Source organism: Misgurnus anguillicaudatus, chromosome 5 (genome assembly GCF_027580225.2).
Source record: "Misgurnus anguillicaudatus chromosome 5, ASM2758022v2, whole genome shotgun sequence".
NCBI classification, from domain to species: domain Eukaryota; kingdom Metazoa; phylum Chordata; class Actinopteri; order Cypriniformes; family Cobitidae; genus Misgurnus; species Misgurnus anguillicaudatus.
This window is the reverse complement of record NC_073341.2, coordinates 21829520-21854290: the sequence shown is the minus strand read 5'-3', so window position 1 is coordinate 21854290 and position 24771 is coordinate 21829520. Positions and strand designations below refer to the sequence as shown.

The 24771-nt window shown below is 36.0% G+C and overlaps 1 protein-coding gene across 1 annotated transcript in view; it reads right to left on the bottom strand.

Annotated features, from left to right (window-relative positions):
- Window positions 1-24771, bottom strand: part of ipo11 (importin 11) — a 212020-nt gene that overhangs the window by 144755 nt on the left and 42494 nt on the right. The window contains exons 9-15 of the mRNA XM_055167292.2: window positions 22847-22917; window positions 22315-22507; window positions 21838-21990; window positions 17550-17593; window positions 14974-15064; window positions 9559-9606; window positions 7620-7725 (exon numbers count right to left, since the gene is read on the bottom strand). Of these exons, the coding sequence (XP_055023267.2) occupies window positions 7620-7725; window positions 9559-9606; window positions 14974-15064; window positions 17550-17593; window positions 21838-21990; window positions 22315-22507; window positions 22847-22917 (706 nt within the window). The remainder of the gene's footprint in view (window positions 1-7619; window positions 7726-9558; window positions 9607-14973; window positions 15065-17549; window positions 17594-21837; window positions 21991-22314; window positions 22508-22846; window positions 22918-24771) is intronic.

Sequence of the window (24771 nt, the reverse complement as noted above, 5' to 3'; positions counted from 1 at the left end):
TCTCGTCCTCCTCCGGTCATGTGACGTGCCAGTGCGACCTCACGTAATAAGTCATCACGTCAAGAGGTCACGGAGGACGTATGCGAAACTACGCCCCAGTGTTTACATGTGTGGAGAAAGTGTGGTGTCTTTGTGTCAGTTTATTGTTTTAAAATGGTCCGCAAATGTGCTTTTCATATATGTAACACGTGACCTTTTGACGTCATTATGCAATTACATGAGGTCGCGCTGGCTCTTCACACAGCTGGAGGAAGAAGAGAAGTTGTGGTTTAAAAGTGCACATTTTCAATTTTTCTTCCCAAAAAAGACAATCGTTTTGCTAGATAAGATCCCTATGCCTCGCTTGGGAACGTTTAGAGTCCTTTGAAACTGAAATTTTAAGTGTTGGGGTCCATTAAAATTAGAAAAATCCTGGAATGTTTTCCTCAAAAAACATAATTTCTTCTCGACTGAACAAAGAAAGACAAACATTTTGGATGCCACAGTGGTGAGTAAATTATCTGGATTTTATTTTTAAGAAATTGACTAATCCTTTAAGTTTTCTTTTTCAAGTAAATGAATCATATACAGTAGCCCCCAAAACTGTGGGGACAACACAAAAGAAATGTATGCAATTCCTTTCATTGGATGAAAAATATCAAACCAGAAAAAGATCTGCCAAAAATGCTATTAATGCCAAGACATAAACAGCGGGTTGTGGTCTTAGCACTTTTAAAAACACCTCTACAGCAGCAGGGCAAAATTTAAAACGGCTGACAGTATGATAACTTCTTAATAAACGTAATACAATTCAGCTTTATATATGATTAAATCATTGCTATATATTAGATATGAAACATTTACACAGATTTTTTTTCATGTACATAATATGCTATAACTGCATTATCAAATTTTGGAATCCATTCAGACGATTTCAGGGTCTGGCGGTACCACTTTTAGCATAATCCATTGAATCTGATTAGACCATTAACATCGCGCTCAAAAAATGAGCAAAGAGTTTCGATATTTTTCCTATTTAAAATTTGACTCTTCTGTAGTTATATTGTTTTAAGACCGACTGAAAATTAAAAGTTGCGATTTCTTAGGCCAATATGGCTAGGAACAATGATATTACACAGCGCCCGAAAATAGTCCCCTTGGTAACTTTCAATAACAAGGGACTATTTTCGGCTGTTGCGTAATATCATTGCGTCTGCTGCAACCATGGTAAGGCAGCAAAGTCCTTGATTATTACGCCGAAATGAGTGAATAGTTCCTAGCCATATCTGCTTACAAAATCACAACTTTTAATTTTCTGTCTGTCTTAGTACACGATGCAATTACAGAAGAGTCAAGTTTTAAATAGGAAAAATATTGAAACTCTTTGGTATGAGCGCGATGCTAATGCCCTAATCAGATTCAATGGATTATGTTAAGCTATGCTAAAAGTGGTACCGCCAGACCCGGAGATCAGATGAATCCATTTCAAAACAGTAAAACTCAATTGTTTAACTCTAGGGGAGCTGGAAAATGAGCCTATTTTCAAAAAAAGTGGAGTGTACCTTTAACTCCAAATTATGTGGGTAGATGACTTTTAAATTCAGGCATGCCAAATTCTGCAAAAAATTTAATTATACTGCATAGCATAAGTAAAGCGGTTAATAAATTACCATTATCACTATTCTATCTGTTAAGACATAAATGCATATACTAAAAAGTAAGACTCCCAAGAGGTCCTGACAACACGGTCTCTCTAGACAAAACTCAAATTACTCTGAAATATACAAGTCACAAAATTGGCTAGGTCGTTTGCCATTGTGCCATGAGTTAAAGAACTATTTAACCATGTCGCTGTGACCGTTTCGTATTGAAAATTCAATTTTAGGATTTAGTTATGTCTCCTGTCGCATGTGTACGTTTGTAAGGAATTCCAAAAATTGCCCATTTAGTATTTCAATCTCTCAATGCGGAAGGAAATATAATAGGCCCTAAAGATGATGGCCATAATATTCTGCCACTATTCACACACAAAGGGTGGATTATAAAGAGTCATGCTGTCATATGGCTCCTGATATCCTCTGTTATGTCTGGGTAAAGAAAACAGGGCAAGGAACTGATGCTCTGTAAAGGAGAATCTATATTGAGGACTAAGTACTAAAAAACTAAAAGTGCCTTTGTGACAACTATTGTTTTAATGAATATTTGCCTTCTAGCAGTGGGAGCATTGCTTCAAGGGTCTTCCTCAACTGCATCCAAATTTCGAAGTCATTAAAAATGGGTAACTGTTGTGCTGCATTGCCACACACAGACACACACAGAGAGAGGGAGAGAGAGAGCGAGAGAAAGACAGAGAGCGAGAGAGAGACAGAGAGCAAGACAGAGAAAGAGAGAGAGAGAGAGACAGACAGAGACAACACCTCCTCAATTAAACACCTCTGATGAGTAACAAAGCTATAAAATGAAACAACCGTTCATTTACCCATCATGCTTTTACTGTCATCATTTGTTAAATTGCACCGAACTGAATATCCATTGAGAAATTTCAGCCTTGGCCTGCTGAAAGCTTAAACCAGCTTACAAAGTGCACGAAGAACGAAAAACACAGTGAGCCTAATTCATCGTTGGAAACCGGGTTTAAGATGTTTTATATTTAGTCCGAGAGCTTGTTGACCCTTCATTGAAAATCTACGTACGGTATACTGTCCATGTCCAGAAAGGTAATAAAAACATCAACAAAGTATATAGTCCATGTGACATCAGTGTGTCAGTTAGAATGTGTTGAAGCATCGAAAATACATTTTGGTTAATACAAAATAACAAAAATGACGACTTTATTCAGCATTGTCTTCTCTTCCGCATCTGTTGCGAATGCGCGTGCACAGTGACCCTGCTGACATGCTATGCATGTTTGTGAAGATTTGTGAAGTGCGTCTCCCTCAGACTGTTAACGAAGCTTATTACACGGCTCTCTGGAATGCTTGATTCTGATTGGTCAGTTGAGACATTTGCAGGTTCGTTCTTTTCAAATAATAACCGCTCCAAAGTAATAACGCATAGCCGGTACTACTTTTATGAGTAAAATCGCTCCGCGCCAATAAAGATTACTGTTTGGCGCCATCTTGTGACAAACACTGGACAACCACAATTAAGAATGGAAAAAGTTTGACATTCATTTTAACATTTATGGAAAAAACAAAACATTTAAACAGTGGATAGAAGAACGAACAACGACAAGACACAGAGAGCTTACTGAGACTGAACTTGACAAAATAGAGCATGACAGCTACGAAGCCAACAGAAAAAAATGGAGACATACAAGTATGAAGCATTCGCGTCGGGTCCTGATCACACTGTCGGGGCTTATTTCCCGATAACTACCGGCTGCCTCTACATTATCCCTTACTTGGGTGCAAAAAAAGCTTGGCGGACAAGATAACATGTCAGCAGCGTTGAACGTCCACAATGTCGTACATCAACACCATCACTGCAGTCTCGTGCATGTGGTTCACAACAAACCCGTAAGAGAAGGCAATGCTGAATAAAGTCATAATTTTTGTTACTTTTGAACCAAAATGTATTTTCAATGCTTCAACAAATTTTGACTGACACACTGATGTCACATGGACTACTTTGATGATGTTTTTATTACCTCTCTGGACATGGACAGTATCTCGTACATAGATTTTCAATGTAGGGTCAGAAAGCACTCGGACTAAATATAAAACATCTTAAACTGTGTTCCGAAGATGAACAGAGGTCTTACGAGTTTGGAACGACAAGAGGGTGACATTATTTTCATTTTTGGGTGAACTAACACTTTAACCTCATCTATAATAATCTCATATTATGCGCAGAAATATCACAACTTTTTTTTAGTTTTGAAAGTGGTGGACTAAGTAAAAATGTGCGATTTGCCACTTGACATGGTTTACTCTCCTACAGCTAAACTAGCACCACCACTGCCAAGCTTAAGCTTAAGCTTAAGGTCATTTCATGCTGCTGCACATCGCACGTTGACCGTCACATATTTCAACGCTTTCCCAGCTCGCCTGTGGTGTGGCTTTTGCACTGTGCTTGAAACGCGATAGATTCTGGCATGTGGCGAAGGTCACAGAGCGCTGACCCGATTCTCTCTGTGTTCCAAAAGATGCGGCCTAGCAAGGACGAAAAGGACACCTGCCCCCAAGAACTCCTAGTGAAGGTTACAGTTAACAACATCCGACCAAAAATCTTGCCGGGTTCATATCATACCATCAAGTAACAATCACAGACGATGGTGAAAAACAAACAAACAGAAAAAAACACACGGTGTACATTTAGCTTTAATTCAACAGGCTGTACAAAGCCAATCGATGCAGTGTTTAGCCACACCTGTCTAAGAGAAGCTTCCTCTTTTGACCTCAAAGCAGTAGATCAGCCCGCAGATAATCTGTTTGTCAAGACAGAAGCTCAAGACTCCTGACTCAGTGACACGGCAGGTCAAATGAAGTGATAAATCAATGCGAGGGTCTGGAGGGCTGCCAACTGAGAAATGACAGCGCACAAGGTCGAGGAATTTACAAAGTAACAGGGATAAAGTATGGAGGTATAATGCGTACTGTGAACTTTCTGCTGCGTATAAACTTGTCAAATCCCAAAACCCAAGGCGCAGATGGCAGATGTCGGCACCAGGGTTAGTCATGTGTCTCTGATAATCCCTCTTCAAGCATACTGTCCCGTTACGACAGTGACAAATGCAGCTGATTAAAAACTTGCAGGCGTATATTCGCTTGCTCTGTAAAGCTCAGGCACCTAGAGTCCCCATCAATACCAACGGTCGAGCTTTAGCCCACAGATGTGCCCGCGGATGTCTTTGCCCATGTAAGACAAACACAAACTTTCAAGCGCACTGTGTGCTAACCAACAGGAATGACAAATGTGGGTAATACAAACATGGAGATAGGAGTAAATATGACGTCGAAGTTATGAAATATGCAGATGAGGTTAAAATCCCCTTTTCTTTCTAACAGGAGCCTGTGCCAACTGACCTCAATAAAAAGGAGATGTTAACCACACAGTGGATAAAGGGGAAATAGACGGTCATGGTTTCAAATGTGATCATAATGAGATCTTTCACAACAGAGCTCTGTTTCTCCTCTCTCTCTCTCTCTCACTCGCTCTCTTTCTCTCTCTCGCTTTAAAAAAATTGCTTTGTGTGAAGTCATGATCCTGATAACATTGTTTTTAACACAGGATGGTCAACACCTTTAAACTCTGCAAAACACAAAACACTTTATATATATATACACTTTATAATTGTATTGTTATATATTCAGAAAAATATTCCATATCAAAAACTTTAATGAAGTAAGTGATATTTAAAAAAGGAAAAACTTAATTTGAAGTTAATCCTAAACTTTTTTCATTATAACTCACATTTATTTATTTATTTAGCAGACAATTTTATCCAGAATGCCTTAAAGGGGCAATGGCACAAGACTTTAAGATGTCAAATAAATCTTTGGTGTCCCCAGAGCACATGTGTGAAGTTTTATAAATATTATAAATAATTTATTAAAGAATGTTAAAATTGCCACTTTGTAGGTGTTTGCAAAAATGTGCCGTTTTGGGCGTGTCCTTTAAAATGCAAATGAGCTGATGAAATTCAAACACTGATCACAATGATGGTGGTTTTTTGCAATTAAAACTCAATTGTGCTTTTCTCTGCACTAAATGGCAGTGCTGTGGTTGTACAGTGCAGATTAAGGGGCGGAATTATTATAATAAGAGCTCCTTATGATATCATAAGGAGGGCCAGATTTCAACGACCTATTTTTTCATGTGCTTGTAGAGAATGGTTTACCAAAACTAAGTTACTGGGTTGATCTTTTTCACATTTTATAGGTTAATAGAAGCACTGGGGACCCAATCATAGCACTTAAACATGGAAAAAGTAAGATTTTCATACCATGGCCCCTTTAAAATTTGTGCTTCTTTATAGCTTAGTGGTAGAGCAATGTGTTAGCACCACAAAAGGTCATGGGTTCAAACCCAGGGAACACACATGCTAATAAAAATGTATACCTTATAATGCACTGTAAGCAGCTTTGAATAAAAGCATCTGCCAAATGCACAAATGTCATGTAAACTAAAATGTAGGAATACACTGCAAAAATTGACTTTCTTACTTGGTATTTTTGTCTTGTTTTTAGTAGAACTATCTAAAAATTCTTAAATTGAGATGCTTTTTCTTGATGAGCGGAGCGACCCAGGAAAATACGTCTGGTTTTTGGACCAAAAATATCAAATTTAAGTGATTTTGTGCATAAAACAAGCAAAAAAAATCTGCCAATAGGGTAAGCACATTTTTCTTGAATTTAGTGTTTAAGAAAAATGTTCAAGATTTTTTTTATATTTTTACTGAAAACAAGACAAAAATACTATTTTTTTTCCATTGAAAATAATTTTTTGCAGTGTACACAAAAATGATTTTCAAGAAAGAAATTCTTAGAATTTTTGTCGTTTTCAGCAAAAATATCTAAAAATTCTTAAATTAAGATGCTTTTTCTTGATGAGCAAGAAAATAAGTCTTTAGACCAAAAATATCAAATTTAAGTGATTTTGTGCATAAAACAAGCAAAAAATATGCCAATGGGGTAAACAAAAAAATCTTGAACATTTTTCCTTAACACTAAATTCAAGAAAAATTTGCTTGCTTTCTTAGTATTTTTGTCTTGTTTTTAGTAGAAATATCTAAAAACTCTTAAATTAAGATGCTTTTTTGCTCTTGATGAAAAGTCATTTTTTGCAGTTTTGAGTCATAGCTAAGGAAGATAAACAACAGTAGACAAGCCTCCTATCTTCTCATTTGGCCCCCTATCATGAATATTCCTACACAGTATTCTCTATAGGATATTTATCTGTACATGTCTAACATCTTCCCAACTTTCGTGAGTTCATCGTAATGTCCCGGAAGACGCTGTCTAACCAATCCATCAACTACAGCCGATATAATAGCGCTATTGTACGAAGGCTGTGAATGTCATTGAGACACAGTGTAAAGATTATCCAGGCTCCTGTCTGAGAGGTTTATCTAAATCTCGATATCTTTGTGTGCCGTTGTTAAAAAAGACAAAGATATCAGCTCCTTCCAGGGGCTCGTTCACCATTCAATGTTATCCTGCACAATTCAAAAGTCTTAACGTTGAATAAAACAATGCAAACAAAAATATTTAGCTCTATTAAATTACATATATAGCTGCATGCCTTTATGTAACCGGTGTAGACTTTCAGAAACAATATCAGCAAAAGAACTTGGAAGGTGCAGGGGTTCATCTCACATTCTTTTTGAAGCCTATATCAGCTCAAAGAGAAGTAATAGAATAAAAAAAACACTTCTGAAAGAAAGATATAGTCTTTTATCTGTAGAAGGGCTAGACCCCATTGCAGCACACAAGGGTTTCTTTGAATGCACCTGCTGAGTGACATCACTTCTCGGTAAAAACAATACAACCGACTACTGTTTTATCTCTAAAACAAAGCAAAACTTATATTTTGTCTCCTTTATTCACTGAAACATACATTTTCAGGCCCTCCTGAATAAAGGTTTCAAGGTTTAAATGCTATTCAAGAGGAGATCGATGTGGTTTAATCAAATATACCTGTTGTGGCTGACTTGTAGCTCTCCTAGGAGTTGATTCTTAAACCACTGATCGAAGTCCACGTTGTCAAACAATTCATATGCTGCTAATCCCACAGCGTTGTACACTGAAAAGAAACAGATGATTTTTGCTTGGCGTGATCAGTTATTAAAGCAGATTGTGTCCTTTCTGCACCACTTACATCACCAGGGTGATTCTCACGAAACCATTGAAACACCACGGCACTAATGATTTTAGCTTTAAAATGTGTAATATAGTAACATTAAAAAGCATCAGAATTAACACAATACTGTGTTCTACCTTGCACAATGTGTGATTTCAACATAAGAATTTATAATTGTAAATTTTATCTCATTTTCTGCTGAAATTCTCATTACCGCAATGTGTCCGGCTGTGTTTGAACATGCGTCATGTTGTAATTTAATCAAATTAACACAAAAATATTAAGAAAAAAAATAAATTGATGTTTTGCTAGACTACTTTAGATGATAGAAAAAAATATTTACTGAATATTCATGTATAATAATAATGAAGAAAAATTAGGAAAATGATGTGTCCATGCCTGATGTTCTCATCCTCCGCAACACTTTTTGAGAACAGTTTAAGCACACATACATAATTTTAATAAAGTTTGATTTTGAGTGACCAAGCACATGGGCCAGTTACTTCAAGATGGCTACCAGGTAAGATCATTTGCTTACACGACATTTTGATTATCATTACCGCAACAGATGTTTATTAAATGTTAATTTAATTAATAGAAGCATAATACTTTGATTTTAAATCCATGTGCAGAATCTCCAAATTATGTTCTTTCAGGTTTGTCATGTCATTTTGAAAATATGTCAGTGTTGATGTTTTCTGACTGTTGCGGTAATGAGATTTTTTAGGACAAATTTTTTAAATTATGTTACAAAAAGTGTTAAATGATAAGTAAAAGTTTTTAAATTAATGTTCCCATTTACTCCAGACTTTGTTTTTCAATGTCTGGTGGGAAAAAAAGTCAATTTAAGCAATTTTTATATTTTCATGCTTGACATTTTTAAAACCAAGTTTTCGTGAGAATCACCCACCAAATGAAAAAGCACCTAGTTGGCAACTGGTTAGGCAAAGAGATATTCTGGGTCTAAATTTGTGTCATTGATAGAGCCAATGTTGCCGTGCCTAATCGGGAACCAATATCAATACAAAGCCACAGTTTACTTTTCAAGGAATTAAACCTACTAATAACTGTCTCTACAAATTAAAGGGACACTCCACTTTTTTTGAAAATATGCTCATTTTCCAGCTCCCCTAGAGAAAAATATTAGAAGTTGAATCTTGTACTAAGACTGGCGGAAAATTAAAAGTTAAGATTTTCTAGGCAGATATGGCTAAGAAATATACTCTCATTCTGGCGTAATAATCTAGGACTTTTATGCTGTAACATGGCATGATATTACGCAGCAGCCGAAAATAGTCCCCTTAGTAGCTTTCAATGGCAGGGGACTATTTTCGAGCAGTGCGTAATATCACGTAATATCAATGCGCTTCCTGCAGCCATGTTACAGCAGCAAAGTCCTTAATTTCCACTACAATATCACTACAAACTCTTTGGTTATTTTTTAGTGCGATGCTAATGGTCTAATCAGATTCAATGGATTGTGCTAAGCTATGTTAAAAGTGGTAGCGCCAGACCCGGAGATCAGGTGAATGGATTCCAAAACAGTAAAAATCAAATGTCTAGGGGAGCTGGAGTGTCCCTTTAACTACACTCTTAGAAAGCGCCATTAAGAAAATTACAAACTTGTACCTAAAGAGTGCATATTAGTACCTCACAGGTACCTTTTTAAAGGTTTTTTACTTTATTTCCAAAAGATTAGTGACAGTGGAAAGTATGTTGACATGCAAAGTGACACACATCAGCTTTAAATACATTTCAGAATAGGGTGGAAAGTACCTGCATCTTTCATGAGCATCTGCACGGGGTCCTCCACATTGCTGGGGCCTGCGAGAGAATAAAATCAGGCTTTATATCAACTGTTTACTGGTAAAACACAATATATTATAAACAAACAACAACTAATATACTAATAAACTATACATTATATACTGTATATATAATGTATTGATGTAGATTTGAAAATGCCATAATAAAAATGAAAACCTACTACTTTGCTTTCACATGTGACCCTGGCCCAAAGAACTAGTCATAAGGGTAATTTCTTTTAAAATTGAGATTTATAAGTGATATAAAGCTGAATAAATAAGCTTTCCATTGAGGTATGGTTTGTTGGGATAGAACAATATTTGGCCATGATAAAACTATTTAAACATCTGGAATTTGAATGTGGTATAAAAATGAAAATATTGAGATAATCGTGCTCAAAGTTGTCCAAATAAAATCCTTAGCAACACATATTACTAATAAAAAATACATTTTTATGAATAGTTCATTTTGACTCATAAAATGTGTTGTTGGCTATTGCTATAAATATACCCGTGCTACTTATGGTTTTGTAGCTTAGGGTCACATGCAATAATCACCTCTTAGCAAATAGTGTTGAGTCGCATAGCAATGAAAATGTTATAATAATTAAAATAACAAACAACCCAAGTGTGTGTCCCATTTCCCACAGCCAATCACACTTAGCCTTCTCTTAGCGACAATGGGGCGATGCTTGTTAATGTCCATGTTCAATTAGAATGGAGAAAATGCTTAGCAAAAAAAAAAAGATAAACACAATGACACTACAAGGAAATTAACTGAGAGGTCATTATTACAGTCATCATCTGAATGGGCGCTTTTTACAATGCTGATCACTTCACACTAAATTACCACTTGTTTATCCTTCTATATTCTTCCTCTCTTATGGTAAATCCTGGAATTGAGATTATAAAAAAAGGGAATCTTGCAGCTGCTTACCAATTTTCTAATATAACTCCTTTTTCTATGTCATTGCCAATTGTATTACTACAAAGTTGAATGAAATATTGAATGGAAAATTTACATGGATTTTAGACGATCCTATTATATCCTCCTGTTGCTTTAATAACAGCATGTGCTCAAGCTGGGCATGAACTCAAATTTCTGTACATCCAGATGATCAATATTATACCAGCCTGATCTGAGAATGATCCTGAAGAAAAATGGAGGCAAGCAAATCTGACCTTTTGTACAAGGCAGTTAATGTGACCAATTTTCTCAGTTGATTAGTGACCTAAAAAAAGTACAATTTTTGTTTTTAAAATATGCTAATGCGTCATTCCTGGGTCTACATTAATTTTGCCTTCAATGTGAACTTTCTAACTCCACTGTATATTTGCATTTATGCATACACATATGCCAGACCCTTTTCCAAGGTGACTTACAGTGCTTAAACACTCCAAAACATTTGGAGTTCTCATGGTTATGTATGGGTTTATTTCTAACCCATGGTAAGGTTAATAGGGACAAACCCAACCATTAGGTTAAATTAGGTTAACCATGGTTTAATTTAAATCATAACAGTTCAGTTCAGTGTCAAACACGGGTTGATAATATAATAGCATTTTTCATTAATTTTTTCAGTATGCGTGTTACCTTGGGATCAATCCCATGACCTTGTGTTGCTAGCCAACTGCTCTACTAAGCTACAAGAAGACAAATATCTGAATATGTAGCATTTTTTTCTTTATGTTTCAATGATATGCCAGCTTCTATGGCTATGTTCATGGCGAAAGCCAGGTTTAATTATTAAAAACAAAACTAAATTAAGTTGTATACACTCTTAAAATTACTGGGTTATTTTTTGCCCCATAATGGGTAAATATTGGACAGAACACATGCTGGGTTAAAATTACCTAATGTTGGGTTGCTGTTATGCAACCATGGAGTATATAATAACCCAAGAGTTGGGTTAAAACAACCCAGCATTGGGTCAATTTTAACCCAGTGGTGTGTTCTGTCCAACATTTACCCAATATGGGTCAAAAATAACCCAGCCATTTTTAAAGTGTAATATTCATTTCTTATAAAAACTGTAAAACTACATTTGGATTTACCAAAATTACCAACAGAATAAAACAGGGGTCTAAGTAGTACAGTCCAGTTAAAGGACAAGTTCAGTATTTTACATTTAAAGCCCTGTTTTCAGATTGTTTATGATGAAATAGAACGATTTAGACTGAAATTTGGACATTTGATGCTGGCCCGAGAATTTTCGGTTTCTGTTATATCACCCACTACCTCTACAATGGCTGGATAGGTGCACTGGAACAATCCTTCCTAAAATGCATTAAACTTTTGTTTACAAAGACGTGAAACTCACCGAGTGGTCAGAGGTGTTCACTGATATGCTCACACAAAAATCACTGCAAAAGATGCTTTCCAACAGGTGTTTTAGCATTCGTTGTAAACTTGTGGACCTGCTTTTCCAAATGCCTCACACCCGTACATTCTTCTGTTGAGAGCTTGAATAATAGACACTCCAGCCCAGTTGGTGGCGATAATCCGCCTTTGCCAATTGCAAGAATACAAACAAAGTCCTGGCGCGGAGTAATACCGTACCTCACAGCACATCTAATACAAGTTAATGGAGTTCGACAAAACTACAATAAAACCTGTTGGAAAGCGTCTTTTGCAGTGATTTTTGTGTGAGCATATCAGTGAACACCGCTGACCACTCGGTGAGTTTCACGTCTTTGTAAACGAAAGTTCAATGCATTTTATCAAGGACTGTTCCAGTGCACCTATGCAGCCATTATAGAGGTGGGGGGTAATACAACAAACACCTGAAAATGTGTTCAAAAGTGTCCAAATTTCAGTCAAAACCGTTCTATTTCATCATAAACAATCTGAAAACAGGGCTTTAAGTGTAAAATACCGAACTTGTCCTTTGAAAATGTTTAATGGATAGTCAACTATGTTAATAAACTAATTTGAGGAAAACCAAGGACGCTTTTCTATTAGATAGTACGGCAAGGTACGGCTCGAAAAAGCTCACTTTTGTTTTTTTTTCCATTGTGTAAAGTATCTACTACTGATACTTTTTTACTATCACCTCGGCCGAGGTTCAAGCAAGCCAGACTGATTCTAAAACGTGACAATGTTTGTTGTACAAGTTCTGAAACTGCTTTTGAAAGGTGAAACAAATCCACATGGAGAGAATCAAGAAAACCATTCCATCTATATGCTCTGCTGCTCCAGTGTTGAGCCTTTGTTTGTATCGTGTTAACAATGATGTCACGGTGGTAGAGACGCCGCAACTGTTACAATAAGTCTATAATTCCACCCACTCTGAAGCGGCACTAAACTCCAAAAAGTGGAAAAGCAAACCGAGCCAAAGTAAAGCGAGTCGCGTCATACCACACAATAGAAAAGCGCCATAATTCGTGTCATTGGCTAATTAATAAGGGGGTTTAGCTAAAAAGAAATGGGAGTGTAACAGTTGTCAGGTAGTCCTTGTGTTTAGCTGACTGTGTTAGTTTAATTGCTACCTGTGGTTCTTAGAAGCACACTAGCAATGATTTAGCTTATAGCAAAGTTTCTTTAAAAAGGTGACATATGCCCCCGCAAGGCTATCATTAAGAAGCTAACATCTAAAGTAGAAGCCTGGATGACTTTTAAAGCGGAGAAAATCCCTCATTTAGAAACAAAGAGGTGTTTGAAGGACTGATGGCACGGCATGTGTCATTTGATTTCAAACCAGCCACTCCAAGCTAATGTCAGCAGGAAGCTGTCAATGAAAAAGTACTTCAATCAATGTTTAAACGCTTCAAAAATACATTCTGTAAAACGGCTTTGGCATACAGTACAAAGTTAAAATGCAAATATCTTGCATAAGAGGTTAATATGTTAATTACTGAATTAAAGGGATCACTAAAAAACCTTTTAGGTTTATATGAGAAACATTTTAGGAGATAAACTCTCTTTTTCTATTTGACATTTCTTTCATTATCAAAACATAATGACTGTCCCATTCAAGCAGTGAAATTTGTTTGATCAGCAAGTCTGTAATCAGCATATTAAAAGCGTTGGCTTGTCTAATTTATTCATTGTGTCCTTGAATGCCTAGAGTCATTCATGAAAATGCTGATAGACAAAAACCATCTCGAGGAAATGAAAATGCTGTCTATTAACTCCATTAATAGAAGAAACAAATGAATGACTTATACAGTACATCCAGAACAGTTCATCTGTCATTTTTACTGACTCAGTCTGTGTAGTAGTCATTGTCAATTAGTGTATTATTAACTTTAGCAGACTTTTTTATAATAGACACAGTAAACATCTATACGATCTATATGTCTATACAATTGGCAAAGCCAAGTAAGAGCCCTCAATAGTTCAGTTGGTAAAGATTTGCGTTAGCAGCACACAATGTGGATTCGATCCCAGATAAAACACATAATGATAAGTCTAGCTTGTAATGAATAAGTAATGAAGTCGCTTTTCATTAAATTGCCTGCCAAATGTATACTTGTAAAAGTAAGCCTGTCTTAGGAATAGACAGAAATGAATAACAAATTAAAAAATATATATTTTGGAGCTTGTAGGCTACAGATCACTAATCACAAGGTTCCAACACCAAATTCAACCTTTCAAGGACTTTCCAGATCCAATACCCTCAAATTCAAGGACTAAATGTGGGCACACATTTCAAGTGACAGCAAGGTTACATCGTGTTACCTTTTAAGATACATTGTTACAGTTCCCTTTTGAAGGAACTCGTGCTGTGTCACTGCAGTGACACTTTGGGGACGCCTCCAAGTGTAAGTGCGTCTAAATATATATATCAAATTCAACCAATGGTGAGGCTTAACGACAAAGACAGGGTGACGCGGGAGCCAGGAAGTATATCGCTATCTGAAATATTGCCAAAGACGCCGTTACAGGGACGCAGAAAGTATGGCAAGGGAGACGCAGGCAGCGCCTTGTTCCCTTCTCAGGGAACAACAGCTACATACGTAACCCAAGACATTTTCATGTGTCAAACACAAAAAAGCATTTTGTTATGAATCAACATTCACATACAGAAGATTTAAGCATGTGTGCTTAAACAGTCTAGATCTTTTATGATATTATCCTACACTACACAGGGAATAATATAGATTTTTTTTCCAGAAAACTTCATGCATAAAATAGATTCAAGCACTTTCAATGACCTGTATCTATGTATGTATATTTTCAAAAATTTCCCAGGGTCTTGAACCCCCCCCCCCAGATTCACAAGCTTTCAAGGATTACAAGGACCCATGGGAACCCTGTAATCAACACTGTATATCATAACCTGCATGAGTCTTAAAAAATTTAAACTTTTGTGTTCAACAGAATAAAGTAAAAGATGACAAAATTGAAATAATCATCAGAGCATACAAAAAAAAAAACACAAACCTTGAAGATTCTGCACCATTTCCAGAAGCACAGGAGTCAAAGTTTGACTATAGTTGTGGAAAATATCCAAGAACAACACTTCTGTGCATGGCTGTAAAGATATTGAATGTGAGATTGCATTCAATACAAAAACATTTAAACACAAACATTTACTCAAAAGCACATGAAAACAAAACCATCTGATCTCATGATATCCATCTTTATTGCTAACATAATCAATCATGTGCATTGATGAAGGCTTTGGGGTGCGAGATTTGACACGCTGGCCCTCGTGACTGTTATTTAAGTTTGGCATACTGGCCACCCGAGGGGGAAAAATGAAGGTCGAACATCACCTTTGCACACCATCCCTAGCTTAACATTTGTCACGCATGTCAAATCTTGTCAATCTATGGCTTCAGGAATTCTGACATGATCGATGCAGTTCAAAGCAAAAATCAATGAGGGCAGATATCAGGATTGGTTATGAATGATACCAGAAAATTAATTCTGGACCAGAAGATTGAAAGACATCCTTTAAACCAGTTGGTCTTAACTGTTGTTACGTATACATTAAGTTTTATCACACAGAAATAAATACGCACAATAAACCGTTTAGGCTCAACAACACGCTAAATGACTATATTAACACAGGCTGAATAAGGACATTTGCAATTTGGGTTTTTCTCAAATTTGATGGGGTTTGGCATGTTAGCTCATATTCAGGGCCAAATGGAATCCGTGCCCGCAGATTTCCATGGAGAACTCCGCGGATTTAATGTCTGTGACTGACAAGCACACATACTGTAAACCGCGCTTGAGCGTTTGTGACCATAACTGTCATTGACGACAAGCACACATACATAGCCTTGCGCGTGCTGTTTGCGGTGATTGTTTTTAATGATAGAAGGTACGGTACTAACCATTTAATATTTGAAATTAAATAAAACGTACCGCTGAGTTAAGCAGATCTTACTTGTCTCTGTCATCTATGTGACGCGACAGTCAGCACTCAGCAGCACATCATCATTTCAAATTCGTTTACAAGACGAATGCTCTTGTTATGTTTAATATAAAGTTTACATTGCGTTGCAAAAATAATGAAATTATCTTCATACGTGCTTAATTCATAATGAGAACGTATTAACACAAGCTTTTTATTGTGCTATAATATATAACACTATAAACAATAATATATGTCATTTTATATACAAACTATAATTCATGTCGGTCCAGTTTAATTCAGAGGACTCACTGGTTTGGTGGATTCATTTTCATTGTACGCCTTTAAAAAGTAATTATTTTAGATGCCATTTTGTAATATTTATAGCTTAAATTCTCTAATATCTTCTAAAAACATTTAAAATCATTCCGCAGAATTTTCCAAAAATTTCCAGAGAAAAAGCAAAAAAAGTCTGCGGATTCCATCTGGCCCTGCTCATAATTCACTTCACACATGATCACAAGCTGTATTTATTTTCAGTCAAGTAAAGCTATATTTAACATAATCTGGGCTTAACATTGCATACCTTTGCAAGCTACACAACCTGTCCATACTGGCAACTAGCGTATTTTCAATATGAATTTAACAAAATATCATTTTTTGATTGGATGTACAGCCTTTGACATTAACAAAAAAATATAAAGCTTAACCTATGTATTCATTACCCTAATTATGTACAATAAAACAAGTAATGTTTTTATGAAATGATTTGGTCCGCCCCAGCCCACCCTGCACCACTGTATCTATTTTTACATCCTGCGACAATTAAATAGACATACTAGGCATTGTAATGTAAAAGAAAATAGGATTTATTTCAGCCTACAAGTGCATGGAAAGTCATTAGATTAGATTGCACTGGCAAACTTGCTACATAGGCCTACGTATTGCAACCTTACAAAAAAAAAAAAAACTAATAAAAATATGAAAATATATATTCCCAAATAATTAATATCGGCTATATTGCACGCAACATACATGTTTTTTTATGTTTTATGAACCACCCCTGCCCTGAAAATAAAGTGACAATTACTTTACCCGACCCGCGGGATACCCCTGGGGCCTCCTGGTTATGAGATGACCTGCCCACCACTAGATTACAAACTTATCCATGTCAGGACAAAAATGTGACACATTTTTGGGTCGATAGCCACCAGTTCTTCAGACTGACATTAAGATTTATATTGCTTGTGAACAGTTCCACTCGAAGGACAAGAAAACTATTTCTGTGCAATAGATAATATTAAGATGTTTACTTTTCAAAACTACTTGAAGGTGAAATGAGTCCACCTACTTATGACAAATGTGATGTGTGTGTGCAGTTAAAAGTTTTAGTTACCCAATGCCATTTCAATTCCTAGATATAAAAGGTAGGCAGTCAGACGTAATGCGCATTAAGTCATTCGAGGACAGCTACAATTTACCCTGCACATACGTAGCCCTTCAATATGAATATTATAGAAAAAAAAACAGACAGCAGAATCCTGTTAACTTGGGCTTCCACTTTCACTGCTCTTGAAATACATCTCTCTTTATAGTGTTGTACTGACAGATAGCAGATGGAAATGAAAATGTTCGATATTTTATGTCTACTTACTCGCAAACTATACTTCCATGAGTCGCCTCCCGTCTCTTCAACAGCTGCAGAAAAGTAAAAAGAAAATGTCAATGCAAACATGCAAGATTTAAGACCTATAGATGGTTCAAATAGAAACACTCGCGTTGCTCAGTTAACTTCTGGTCTGTGTTTGTTGGTCTGGCTAGTGCCTAAACTGATCTTTGGAAAATGTTTTGGTTTCTTAAAGACGAGGGGAGACAGTGAGCATAGATTTGGAAGCAAGGCAGGGATCAGTTAATTTGAATACATAATTTTTTCACATTAATGTTAGCTCAGTGTAGCAGTTGATACGCTTTAGCTATGATAAGGTCATTTACTTGATATTTATTTAGCTTGTTAGCAGAAATAATCTACTCTAGAGGGACTCCATTGTTATTGATTCTTGGTGGAAGTCAACCAGAAGTTAAGCTTGTGCTACAAAGCCAACTGTTTATGTTGTTGTCACTGAAACCCTCTATAAGAGAATCACTTAAACTTTTCTGGTAGATTTTTATGCAAGTAAATGATAACATCGTCATTTTGGGGTGAACTATCCCTTAATACTTTCTTTACCAATGAAAGTGTTTATATGACTTTCATCACTACATCACAGCAACACATTCATAAAAACACTTGCTAAAAACAACAGCATATGGTGCAAATCATTATGAGTGATGTTTATCATTTCTAAGCATTTCTCTAAAAACAGCAGAAATCATACATGTTGGATTTGTCTTTGTATATCTAAAAACAGCAGAAATCATACATGTAGGATTTCCCAGACAGAGTTTAGATTAAGCCAGGATTAGTTCTTAGTTTTATATATTACTTTCCTTAGTTTTATATACTATATTAGAACATTTAAGATGTTTTTACAAACATACCATAATAAATATGAAGAGTTTGGTTCCAAAACGCAATAAATTCATTTTGAGTAATGTTTTTCTATACCAAGAAAGCAACAAGATGAAAACCACTATTTTCTGTTACAAACTATCACATAGCATATTTAGGTTATAACAACATAAAAAAAATGAAATCCATAAATTGATTTTCAAAGATTTATTATAAAAACGTATAATTTTTTCAGCAAAATGCAATAAATCCATGATACGTGTTTTTTAAATGCTATAAATCTATTGAATGAATATATACATGTGCATTCAATCTTTGCTATGTTAATTCATTTAGTTGACGAGTGGTATACACTGATTAAAAAATAAATTACATTAATCAAAACACTTACGTTGTCATATTAAGAACACTGTCATTACTGCTGTCATACTTGGGACTTCGCTGAACTTTTTCGACAGCGATCAGTAGTAAAATGTTTTGGTTCTGCTCGATGTTTGTTGACGGAGTAAAATAATGGTATGCTAATGTGTTAGCATGACAGAAGCTTGATGCTGTTGTGTGAGAACAGGCAACAGCCGGCATTTTTCCTTCGCCCGAGTGCGTAAATGAATCAATTTTGATGGCTTACATTTCTTCTCTGTCACAGAAAACCACCACAGGTTTATCAATGTCATCAAAATTACTATCTGGTTTTTGTTTGTTCTGCAGAAAAAGAGGACTGGTGTTTGTCGCAGTTTGGAAAAAAAGGGAGAAAAGATGACAGAATAACACGGCGGATATCGGATTTTGCATAAAATGACTTATTTATACTGACCAGATAAATAAAATAAAAAAAATAAAAGTTTTTGTTTACATATTAAATGTGTGTGTAATGTGTATAATAATTATGAACATTTGTATATTTACCGTAAAACTTCAAATAATAGCCAAGTCCCAAATAGACGCCTGTCTCTTTTAGACGCCTGGTGTGACGGTTTGGGTAAATAAACGCCTGTCTCAAATAAAGGCCGGGTCTGTTTTTTAGTTTCAGGTTGTATTTAATCTTCTAAAATCCGTCAGATTGTCTGTTTAAGCCAGTACTATGGTGCAGATTGCACACGCTAAAGTTTTTATTACCGGTAGAAGTCACGTGACAGACGCAATCGTTCCGTTACTCATCCCTATGACAACACAACAAGGTTCGTCGTCAGGATTGCAGTGATGATGTCAGTAGCGGAGGGGCAATCGGGAGAGTCTGGACTTTTCCCGGTGGGCCGGTAGTGTTTTGAGGCTGCTGATAATAGCCGAGCTTTCAGTCTTTTGTCATACATGCACTCCCGCCACACGTTGTATTTCTCACGTGGAAAAACTATTTATCATATATTTAATATGCTGCAGCGCCCAAAGTGTTTCTGGCTGCTCCACTCTCTCTATCAAGTACGTCTCCCCTGGAGTTCTAGTCGAGCGTGCTGCATGCAACTTATCAGCCAATCAAAAAGAAAGAAAAGAAAGAGGCTACACAATAGCCAATTAGAAAATAGCACTGTTGTTTCTGTGTAAGATTTAACGCAACAACCAATAAAAAAGCATATCCTCGTATGCTTTATTTATGCTGCCAATAATTTAACACTGTTATTCTTACACTAACTAATTTGTTAAACATATTTAAATCATAAATAAAACGTAATATGTGGTAACCTCCTGCTGTCATGCTTGAACAATTAAATTAAAAGCCTGTCTCTTATAGACGCCTGTCTCTTTTATACACCTGGTGTGACGATAGGTTTGGGAAAATAAAAGCCCGGGCTATTATTTGAAGTTTTACGGTACATTATTTATATCATAGCTAAATATAAATAATTATTAAATCAATATATTTTTTCCTTAAAATTATATATACGTGTTTGTATTTATATATACATAATATTTGTTGATGTACTGTGTATAATAATTATGTAAAAAAAAAACTTTTATTCTGCAAACGAATAGTCGTGACTAATCATTAGGCAGCACTATTTACATCTGAGTCTCTTTTCGTTATAAACGACAGATATAAGTAATAAGTAACAAAAAAATTTACTGGCCAATTGAAAACATGTATTGGCCAAATGCAGATAATAAAAATCCATATTACGGCCACTGCAATATATTGGTCCATCTCTAGTCAAGACAGCTTAAACATGCATTATAGTCTGGGTTAGGGTTAGGCTTAAACTGTGTCTATGGTAAACTGCCCCATAGGGGTGGTTTCCCAGACAGGAATTAGTTTAAGTAAGAACTAGACTTTAGTTTAATAAGGAAATATAACTAGTTTTAACAAACATGCCTTACTAACATAACTGGTGTGCATTTTATGGCAAAACAGAGGGCACTGGTGTATTTTAAGATATGTCAGTGCAAGTTGTTTTCAGTTTGGACAGCTCTTACATTTATTTTAATCTAGGACTAGTCTAATCCCTGTCTGTGAAACCGCCCCATAATGTTTAATTAAAACATCACAAGAAACCAACATATCAATATAAAAAACAGTGCCACTGAGCACTAAACAAAATTACCACCAGATCAAAACACATTCATAATAACCCAGATAGATTTGTTCTACCCAATCAAACAGACGGTCATTCAAAGATCATTTCTCCTCTACCATTTCTAGTTTTTATGTTTCTAAAGGGTTGGTCATTAGCTGGACAGAGCGATTTTGACAGCCGTTAAGTCACTGAATTAATCGCAATTATACTGATTTGACAGCCGGACCCCTGGATGATTCACCAACTGGCATTCCCCGTGCCAAAAAGAAAGCACTGGACCATGCCAGCAGAGATTAGAAAATGACATGACAAAAATACACAGAGAGATTCTGTTTTGTGGGATGTAGTGCAATTGACCCTACAATTAGCTCAGCCCTAAAAACGCTTCTGATCTTAGTAACTGTTTGTGTGCTTTTCTATGAAATGTTTGGTTAGGACAGAAACTCCTAATTCCAAACAAACATATAGATGTTTGCTACATTTACATTTGCAAATAAATAAATGCTAACATAACACTGATAAGAAAAGTAATACCCCAAGAGAGTTTATTTACGCACAACATTACCTAGAACTATACATTTTAATATAAGCGATAAACTTAAAAGTTCACCCAAGATGAATATTTTGTTATCATTTACTAACACTTGCCATACAGAAACCTGATATATAGCAGCATGTAAATGGTGTGCTTTAAATATGTTTGATTTCTGTGAGGGTTTTTTTTTTTTAATTCCTGTGACTTTCTTCCATGAAACAAAAGAGAAAATATTCTGAGGAATAATGATGCTTTTCTTTTCTTCTATATATTGAAAGTATATAGCTACTGAGGCAGTCATTCACTAACATCTCAAGTTTTCCCCAAAAGAAAATTGACACAATGTAAGAAATATTTACTGCTTCAGAAAGAATAAATCATTTGTATCTACCAAAACTCTCAGGATCTTCTTCCCACATTGTTAGCTCTTCTTCTGTCAGCAAGAAGTATTTGGAAACCAGTCTCCTGCCAATCTCTGTCAACGTTTGGTGTGTGAAGAAAGCCGTCTTAATTTTATGTGCCTCCAGGCTCTCCGGCTTACTGTCTGAAATGCATATTGCAACATCAATTAAATATACTGTACAATAACGCATGTTCATGATATTAGACCATTCATTAAAATGTCAGACAATGTCCCCTTACAGTCTATACATAAGCCACTAAAACAATAAAATAAAAGACGTATTTTTTACAAATTTACTTCAATCTCTATCTAGAGAACGTCAGTTATGACCAAACGGCACCCTATCACTCTTAAAATGTCCTTGGTGTCCTTAAAGACTGCTTTTCCATTTCCAACAAAGCCAGAACTTTAAAATGAAGGCTCAGCATGCCAAAGTCATTACAAAAGTGCTTACGGGCTGCCTACCTTCAATGTTCTTGGCAGGTTTGTAGGCATCATTTTTAACGATCATCTTGATGAGGTTCATGCACTGCACAATAAAGCGCTCGAACACAACGCCGTCCCCGGCCTCGGTGAACACGTAGCTGACGGCGAACTCCAGCGAGCGCTGAATAAGAGGTATGAAAGGCCATGGGTGATATTCCAGAAATTCCAGCAGCTAACAGAGGACGAACATGAGAGAGATGACAAATCAGGGTTTCTTTAATGCGAATTAAACACTTAAAGGCGGAGTCCACGATGTTTGAAAAACGCTTTGGAAAATTAGACGGGCCGTCTACCAAAACACACTTATAGCCAATCAAATCAAATCAAATGCCGGTTTGCGTATGTGTGGGGCGGGTCTATCAACAGAAGGTCCAGATTCTATTGGGGTAGAGCCGTGTTTGTTTAGGTGATTTCAAATATCAACATTGGCTTTCAAACATCATGGACTCCGCCCTTAATATATCAAATGTAAGTGTTATTAAACACCAACTGATTGAACTTTTAAACTTACAACTTTGGTGTACAAAATGATGGTCTTCTCAAGCTTCTCCCTGCAAAGGCTGCCTGGTCCAACTTGCCGACCTTCAAAATGTAGCAGTTTAAGCTCGATTAAACACAATAAATATAGTGTGATTTATAAATATGGACAAATTGGTCAACTTGAACAAAGTTGGAAAAACTACTAAAAGATCTGCACAATTCATCTAATAATTGGAACAAACATAGACACAATGGGAGACTTAATGAGAGAGAAAGAGACAGATGGTGCTTTTCCATTGCATAGTACCCCATGGTTTGGGATGGGGGCTTTTCCACTGGGTGCAGCACGTAGTACCGGATACTTTTTTAAGTATTACCTTCCGCAAATAATGTCATAATTAACATTCAATTATATTCATTAAAATTAATAATCATTGTATTACGAGGAAACAATTGACAATTATAATCATGTAGACCCCTCATCCAACAGGCAGTAATAAAGACTAAGACTTCCTTAAGTCAACTATCAACAGGATTGAATGAATCAGTCTACATGACTCTGTGAGTTCGTCTTTATTTCTTAGTCAAGCTGAAAAATTGCATATCGCAACTTTTTTTAGAATTCTCAAAACGGCCACAAAATAGTGGCGTTTATCGGTCAAACCGATTAAAATAAAAAACGATACCCGATAATGGGAAAATTCCTAAATATCGGGGAAAATATCTGGAAACAGATATAAAGGTCGATCTCTTTTTATTTAGCTAAAACAACCTGCTGCTGTACATTATCCTGTTTATTACATGGCTATTTACCTCATAAGTAAGGTAAAGAGCATTACATATTGACTTAAAATATTTAATTTGCTCATTTCTAATAAATACAAACCTTCCCTGAAGAAAACCAGTTTACTTTCGGTTTTAAAATAAGACAAAATGTTCAAATCACAAACACACTATTTTATTTTAATAATTTGTAAATATAATATTTATATTTAATGCAGCATTCAGGTTACTTTCAGTAGTTATCTGAAAAGAACAAACCTTGGAATGCCGCGACTGGCCAATAAGAATCTAGCATTTTATAGGGTCGTGTAATAAAGAAAAATAATCAACCCTTGTGGAAGATTTCTCAACCAATCAGAATGAAGCATTTAACAGGTCCATGGTATAAAGCAGAATAACCTTTCAAGAGGACTGGGCATCAATTTCTCTTCACGGAAAGAAATGAACAGATCCCAAAAGCCGGGATTATTTTGGAGACCTTATCTGGCCCGGAGTTGATATTTCACATTCTGTTTGTTCATAAGCTAAGTCTCTCATTCACGCCGAAATACCAACAGGCCGAATGGATTCTGACCTGCGGCCCAGCCATGAGAACATATTGTCTGTGATATAACCAGCAGATATCTGTCTTATCTGATGATATATAAACTCATGCAATGACTGGCATAAAAAAACAGGACACCATGTCTCCTGGTAAAATCATGCAGATGCAGCATTGTTGTTTCCTGCTTTAGCTTATACATTTTGTTTGAGCCTTTGAATGGGTGATCTTTAAAAATTAAATTCACTCAGCCTGTGACTATACGCTCCATACCCAAGAAAAAAAAAACTGTGTTGGTCAATCAGAATTAGGCCAAACAAGAGACCTATAAGTAAACTCAAATGTTCATGTCTCCTATATCTACTACAATATCATCACATTAAAATGCATGAAAAAGTCTTTCGAGTCTACAAAAGTTAACAACAGTTATAGTAGTGTGCATAAAATTATTAGTTGCATAAAAATTAATTTGCTACTATTCACCAGTGCAGCTCATGATGGCCAATTCTAGGTTTATTTAAACCCAAGACTGCTACAAATTATATGCAAATAAAAACTATTGGATTCTGGATGAACGGATCAGTTTCCACAACAAGTAAACATGTCTGAGATTCATCAAGCAATAAATCAAC